The sequence below is a fragment of the Gracilinanus agilis genome, chromosome 2, assembly GCF_016433145.1.
Source record: "Gracilinanus agilis isolate LMUSP501 chromosome 2, AgileGrace, whole genome shotgun sequence".
In the NCBI taxonomy this organism is placed as follows: domain Eukaryota; kingdom Metazoa; phylum Chordata; class Mammalia; order Didelphimorphia; family Didelphidae; genus Gracilinanus; species Gracilinanus agilis.
The window spans coordinates 196,376,284-196,384,534 of NC_058131.1; the positions used below are offsets into that span (position 1 = coordinate 196,376,284).

Genomic DNA, 8,251 nt, shown 5'->3' on the forward strand with positions numbered 1-8,251 from the left:
CTTTCTTTCTTTCTTTCTTTCTTTCTTTCTTTCTTTCTTTCTTTCTTTCTTTCTTTCTTTCTTTCTTTCTTTCTTTCTTTCTTTCTTTCTTTCTTTCTTTCTTTCTTTCTTTCTTTCTTTCTTTTTTTTTTTTTTATCCTTACCTTCAGTCTTGGAGTCAATACTGTGTATCACACAGCTAGGAAGTGTCTGAGGCCAGACTTGAACCTAGGACTACCTGTCTCTAGGCCTGGCTCTCAATCCACTGAACTACCCAGGTGCCCCTCTTCTTACATACTTCTGCATTTTACAGTTGAGGAAATTTAGGTAATCAGGGTCATACAGTTACTAAGTATCTGAGGTCAAATATGAACTTGGGTCTTCCTGACCCCAGACCCAGCACTCTATGTGATGTGTCCTCTAGCTGTATCAAGTGAAAAAATGAAGTACTACATGTTCACATATATATATTTTAAATTTTATGTTAATCATTATATAACGGTGAATATCTCAATCTAGCCATACTTCCACTTCATGAGAAGTAACTAGGCATATTCCCTCATAAATAGCTTCAGCACAATTAGTTTTGGTGAAGAGGCACAGTTAGTCCTTCATTAGAGACAGAGTGTTGTAGCAGGAATAAACTTGAACACCAAATGGAGAAATACTTGGGTTGGAACTCTGCCTCCCATGCCTGCTAGCTATTTGGCAACAGTCATGGACTCAGTCTCTCTGGGTCTTAACTGTCATCTGTAAAATGAGGGAGTTAGATGAGCTATAGTCTCTAAGGACCCTTTCAGCTCTGATCCTATTATCATCTAGTTTAAAAGCAAGAACTTCAAAGAAGCAATTAGAAAGAATAATATACCAATATTTTAGTTAACCAGAGATTAATTTTTTTTGCAACCTGAAACACCAGAAATAGCTCAAATATAAAAATAAAGAAAGACAAGGAAATGGGAAATATATAAGAGGATTGTGGGAAAAGATAGCAAAGATTAGAAATAGATGAGTAGGCAATTCTTCCATGAGAATCACACAATCTTAGATCCAGAAGAAAAGGTAAAGACTATCTAATCTAATCTCTTCATTTTACACAGAAGAAAAACAAAACCCAGAGACTTGTAATTACGCAAATTCATATATTTTTGGAACCAATATTAGGCCTCATACCTTTTTACTTCAAACCCAGTATTATTTTTACTCCGGAGAGTTGTTTTGGGGTTATTGTTATTTTTTGCTTTTTAAACCAAAAAGAAATCTAGGTGTTTTGTTTTGTTTTTTTAAATAAAAAAGACAGAAGAAATTTAGTATAGATTTGTGCCCCTATACCATGTTAAGGTATAACAGCAGGATTGCACACAAAGAAAACAGCAAATATAGCAGTTCTATAGTATTGGGGGTGTGTATCTCATTTTAAAATCCCTAAAGATCTCACAACACAGTACAATATTTTATATTAGTAATAATGACACCGAATCATAAAAAATCCTATTATATTCAGTTTACCATTTAAGAAGTCACAGAACTATAAAACACTTTCCACGAAGATATTCATAGGAAGAGAACATTCTGTCATCTAATGCAAATGTTTCATTTTACAAAAGAGGATCTGAGACTCAGAAAAATTAAGAAATTAAATGATTTGATCAAACTTATATTGGTCCTAAGTGGCAGAAATGGAATTCAAACCCAGGTCTACTTTTTACTGAGTGCTTTTTTTGCACCCAGATCATTTACATCCTATTTTTAAATGAGTCTAATCCAAGCCACATGACTAGGTCCACTATGTGGAAAAGGGAATGGCACAGTTGGTCAATGCCAGCAGGCCTAACATCATGTTGGATACTAATTTAAATCCTACATTTATGGCAGAAATTAATTACACAATCATCATTTCCCCAAGATTAAGCCTGTTTAGTAGAGGATCATCACAACATAATAGAAAGAGCCTTGGATTTAAAGTCAGATTTTGATCTCAATTCTCTCACTCTAATATCTCTAGGACTGTAGACAAGTTACCTATTTCCCCTTTTTGGATTGTAGTTTTCTTTTATAAAAAGAGAGAGTTGAGCAAGATTATCTCTGAGACCTCTTTTTAGCTCTAAATCCCATGATTAAAAATGAGGATTTACCAGGAATTAGAAATGGTACATTGGCGAAGTTGTTAGAAATGAATCAAATAAAGCTGGGTTGGAAAAAGATCAGAGGAGCAGGCTTGGAACCAAGAACAAACTGCACAAATTCACTATAGGAAATAATTAGTTACTTGTAAATATAAATGAAAACAATGATCCACAAAATGGATACAAATGATCAGTCATTTAACTGATCTGAAGAGGCTTTAGATATTATCAAGTCAATCCTCACCATTTTACACATGAGGAAACTGAAACTGAGATATGAAGTAATTTATCCCAAGTCATATAGATAGTAAGTAGCAGGGTTAAGATTCAAACCCATATCTTCTGACTCCAATTCCCTGTTATTTCCACTTCACTTCACTGATAGATCTAGTAACATTGTTTAACAAAGAAACACAAAGATATACAAAAAGAAATGTCTTATGAACTTTCCAGGTAGAAGCTAGGTTGGATTCCACATCTCAGAAGGAGTAAGGTGACTTGGACAGAGCTCAGAGGAAAAAACACATGATGACAAAAGGTTTGGAAACCAAGAATTAGAAAAAATTATGCTACAATTACTCATTAGAACAACAGGGGAAAAAAAGCTGGGAGATGACTCAACTAAGACAATTATCTTGTATTTGCATACACTTCAAAGTACTTTGGGGGCATTATTTTCATTTGATCTTTAGGTCAGGAAAAGTAGAACCATGCAGATCTTACTTAAGCTACTCAGTAGCTACATGTCCTTCAGGAATTAACTTAGTGTCTCTTTGCTTCATTTTCTTCCATTGTAAAATGAGGATAATAACACCTACTTCCTAGGATTGTTGTGAGGATCAAAAATATAATAATATTTATAAAGCACTCAGCATAGTGTCTGACACATAGTAGGGACTATATAAATGATAGTTGCTATTATTATTATTATCATCCTCATCCTCATTTACCAAATAAAGAAACTGAATCAGAAAGAACAAATAATTAGCTTAAGGAGCAGAGGCGGGAATAAAATCCAGGATGCCTAACTTCCAGTCTAGAATTTTCTAGTTATGTCATATTGCCACCCAATTTATCCATTTCTCCATCTCTATTGAGAATTTTCTAGTTATGTCATATTGCCACCCAATTTATCCAATTCTCCATCTCTATTGAGTACCAAACAAGAAAACTGGATTTAAATTCCACTTGCATTTAAAAAGAGGAATTTTCTAACAGTTGTGGATTATAAACTATTCAGATAAGCAATCAATGCAGGTTATATAATTGCCTTCTTGGGGAAAATGATACATAGTAAACCTTAAAAGAATACATTCTCATCTATCTAGAATGTTCTAGTTGTGTTACTAGATTACAGGAGTAGAAGATATTGGAATATAGATACCTTTCCAGGGCTATGAGCCTGTGGGAGACCTGAGTATTCCCCCAAGAAAAGTAATAGTGCCAAACACTAAATGTTTATATAATTGAGAATTCAATATTCTCTGATTTTGAGTTGCAGGAATGGTTTCCACGGTCATGGTTCATGTTTTATCATCTAAAAGTTACACAGAAAATGTTTGTAATAGTTATTTTGCTTTTCTTGTTTTCTTAAGGGAGAAGGTAGTTGAGTGGTAAAGAGTGCAAATCTGAAAATAAAACAAAATTTAATTAAAAAATGTTCATAACTAGGACTACCTACAGATACCTAGCCATGGATATGGACAAAGCGAGCAACAACTGTTGACAAAGTATATACTCTAAGGAGAAAAAAAAATTAGAACTACAGAGTTTCAGACTTGGAAGGGACCCTTAAAATTCATCTAGGCCAAAGATGTTTGGAAGACAATGAAACCAAGATTCAGAGTAGCTAGACCAAGAGGTAGAATGAGAAACCATGTCTTTGAAATGCTAATGTGTTGTTTGCTTCCAAATATACCAACCAATCAGACTCTGAGTTCCTTTTTTTAACCTTATTAGCTCCCTGATTGAGAAACTAAAGCTTTATTTCAATTTAGTGGAATCATTTTTGTGAAAACTGCCTTAAATAAAGCCAATAGTCCAGATCATGGTAGGGAAATATTTGTTTTGTTTTTGGTTTAAAAATGCATCCAGCATTAAGGACACTGTGCATGTTGCTGTTACAGAAATGTTCCTTAAATATAGCATGAACTCATTTCCAACAAGCTGCCCTTCCTACTTAATAAATTTAAAAATGACAAACAGGATAGAAGCAATAACTCCCTTTGGTTGTTTTAACCTCCAGCACAGTAATTTGAAAACACTTGAGTAGTTAGTCACCCTCTCAGGTATTTCAATGAAGGACAGACCAGGGAAGTAAATACCACTTTAAACCAGTAACCTGTGATTTCCTTGAACTACATAAGCACAAATTTTAAGTAAGTCATTATTAATGCAAGCATTATTTATCAGCTCAAATACAAAAAGCTAGAATGTTGAATGAGTATGTCACAAGGCAAATGAAAGAAAAGAAAAAAGATAAAGCAAACAACAACAACAAAAAATCTTCATCCTATTGCTTCAACAAAAGCACCAAAGAGCAATTATGTCAATAATTCCTAGATTATACTAGATATTCATATGTAGTATATCTAGAATATCTAGATATCTAGAAATACTAGAATAAGCATATCTCCCTATCAAAAGAACCATTAATTATAGCATGTCAAAAGACAGGTACTATATTTAGTTAGACCACAATATGCATAAGGCCAAAATCATGTACTTTATAGCTATCATCAAGACTCAAAGACAGACTTAAAGCATGTCAGGGCTAGAAAAGACTTCAGTCTGAGCTCCTCATTTTCCAGGCAAAGGAAACTGAGGTTCACTAATATTTTTCCCCAAATTTTGCCCCATAGTTAATGCCAATTCAATCAGCACTCAAATTATTACAGTTTACAATAAAACAAAGTGAACTGGGAAAGTCATAGAGAGGGAGTTTGGTACAGGTTAGGGGAAAAAAGAGTGCTGGATTAGGAAGTCAAAAGAACCCCTTAAACTTAAGAGTCAAATGACTTGGGTAAACATTAAAAAATCAGTAACATCAAAACATTTTAGTAGTCGATCACCCTCCTAGGCATTTCAATGAAGGACAGGCCAGCAACTAGTCTGGAGTAAAGCATTTCCAGCTAACATTCTGTGATTCTGATTCTATGACTTCATCCCTCTTAATTCCTGCGGATAGAAGACTAAATTTGGCATAACCCTGTTCTCAAAAAGTATACAATCTATTGGAAGGAACAAATAACTTCTTAAACTTCTTTAAGCTTTAAAATTCCAAAGTTCTGTGAAGCTTTTAAGTTGTGCACAGCAATAATGATAATATAAGAAGGAAATGTAACTAAAGAATATTTGGGAAATTATTAGTTTACATTTCATGAAGATATTACAAGTAAACTCATATAAACTTACTGCAAATGAAGCATGTGTCCAAAACATCAACTATACCCCTGACCCCTCCAAAAGTGTTTAGTCCCCCATGGATCCCCGAATTCTGCATGATTTGGGAAACATTTCACCTGCACAAAATTTACACAGTTTGGAAATGATTTCTAAAGGTTGAGAAATAATATCGTTATCATCAATATAAAAAACTCAAAGTGAGTTAGTTCTCCAACCTCACCCTTATCACCAACCCCAGTAAACACAACCTTACTCCGAATCATTTCTAATATTCACACCAAATCTTGCCCAAAGACCTGTACTCACTGGTAACTCCTAGAACCCTTTTCACAGCCCAAAAACCTGGAGAAAGGAAGAGGAAGAAGTTGTCTCTACTCTAGCAGTGACTCAGTTCAGCTCCGCCTCCCAAAATAAGGGAAGTCTCTGGAGATTTGCATACCTGGAGCAGGTTAAGGCACTGGGACACACCTGACCTAGGTCTAAACTTCCTGGCCAGGAAATACCCCTGCGTGAAGGAACCATTTGTTAAACTAGTCGCGGACTCCCCTCGATTTGACACACAATTCTCCCTTCTAGCTTTAAATATGGGATGCTATGATCTTTTCTGTCTCTTTTCTTTTTTCCTTTAAGTCGGGCAAATCTCATAGACATGGCTGATTCCTCTCATAAAGCCGATCTACCTCTCCATTCCAGGGATTTTGGCAAGGGTAAAGAAAGGGATAAAGCCAATTTCAAAAATGTCTTTAAAAACAAAATAAAAAACAAATCCTCCAACCATGACTTGTCCCAGCTCATAAACGTACCTTCACTTAGAGATTCCATTTCTCTGTGACTTCAGAACTCCACTTTCCAGAAATGGGGAAAAGATAAGGGGAAGAAGGAGCTAGGTAGGACGGGCAACCAGAGGGAGGAGCAATGGAAAAAGGAAGGGAAGGGACAAGGGCCAATGCATTGATGTCCCAAACCAAGGGTCAATTGAAAATTAAGCATTTATAAGCAGGATCCACCTACAGCAATCTTAAAGTACATCTGGGCTCTGATCAATAGAATCTATTTTTTTTTTTATCAAGTTCTCAGGATGCAATGCTTGGAATATTCTCTATGTATATTTCTCCTGTAGATCCTTTTAAGTATGAATTAAAAAGTTATCTTCTCTAGGTGTAATTCCCTGAACAGGGAACACCTTTTCAAAAACCTACCTTTAAATAATTTATTGATGTTATACTTTTCTAATCTTTTTCCACCATAACACCTAGCACACTTAAGCAATATTTCCTTTCTTCATTTTTTGCCTAACAACTCAAAGATAATGTATGTAAATGATTCACACTTAAACTGTGAAGTACCATATAATTTTAAGCTGTTATTAAATAACAGCCACTGGTAACTTGGGAAATGGCATTTTTTTTTTTTTTGTCAGAGAAAGGAGGGTGAGTGTGAAAATGTCTTCTACTTAAGAGTGTCGATGCTTGATACTTTTATTGAATGAAGGAAGGAATACATATAGAGATGCTGGATAGAAAAATCTAGTTTTGAATAAGGAATCCTTGTTTTAATCCTGACCCTGTGACTTGCTAGCTATGCAACCTTGGGGATCATGTCTTCTCTGGGCCTCTGTCCTTGTATGCTAAATGGAAACAAAAATATTTGAAGTATTTACTTCACCTGCTTGTTCAATTCAGTTCAATAAATTTTAAGAAATATTTGTCTATAGCATGAAAAAGTACTGCATTAGACACTAAAGCATTTGTAGGATGTTGTCTTACATCATCATTGTAAGCATTAAATGCTTTATATTAAATAATACAGTGTAAAGTGTGCTGAAGGAGAAGTCAGAAAACATGGGTATAAATTCCTCTCCAGGCATTTATGATACGTGTCCTTAGGCCAGTCACTTCAGTGTCTTTTGGCCTAAGTTTCCTCATCTGTAACATATGGGGAATGGACTAGATAGCATCAAAGTTTCATTCCAACTCCACATTCTATTTTTCTGGCTTCAGGCACTTTTTTGACAGTCTCCAATACTGGGAATGCTTTCCCTCCTTATCTCTGCCTCCCTGTGATCCTAGGAAGCCCCCAATTAAAATCCCATCTTCTACGGGAAGTTTTCTAACTTCTTTTAATTCTTTCCAGTTTATCCTGTATATGTCTTGTTTGAAAGTATTTGTATGTTGTCTCCCCCACTATATTGTAAGCTCCTTTTGGATAAGGACTGTTTTAAGCTCCTTTTTGTATCTCCTTTGTGCAGCATAGTATAGCCTGGCACAAATAGGTGCTTAAGTCAAAGAGGTAATTAATTTGACAATAAAAGCATTGTGATTTAGAAAGTGTAGATTCAGCGGACTGATGAGATCTGACTGGCTTGCCCTGAGCAGCAGGTAACACTAGACAGCCAGGGATCCCTATTAAGGAGTAGTACCCTGCAGTGCATAAGCTGCTCCATTCTCCTCCAGGCAAACATCCGCACTGAGATTCCTTAGACATCTCGCCAGGAGGTCCAGAGGAAGAAGAGCCAACTTCTGCGTCTGGATAAGGTCTGCATTAAGCCGAGAATGGAACGCACAGCGATTCACTTACAGAAGACAGGAGATGTGCAGCATGCTACAGAGCACCAGGTGGATCCTTCCCCTCTCTCTTGCTGCCTCCCCGGTCGAGAGGGAAAACTCGGACCAATGGGTAACCTCGGCGCCTCCGTCTGGGAGGAGCCTGAAACGCCTCTCCGCAGTCCTAGGCAGTGCGCA

At 36.0% G+C, this 8,251-nt stretch overlaps 1 protein-coding gene across 1 annotated transcript in view; it reads right to left on the minus strand.

Moving 5' to 3' along the window:
- SH3YL1 (SH3 and SYLF domain containing 1) overlaps positions 1 to 6,354 on the minus strand; it is a 52,460-nt gene extending 46,106 nt beyond the window's left edge. The window contains exon 1 of the mRNA XM_044660926.1: positions 6,314 to 6,354. Coding sequence (XP_044516861.1) covers positions 6,314 to 6,332 — 19 coding nt within the window. The 5' untranslated portion in view covers positions 6,333 to 6,354. The remainder of the gene's footprint in view (positions 1 to 6,313) is intronic.
- Between the last annotated feature and the right edge of the window lie 1,897 nt (positions 6,355 to 8,251).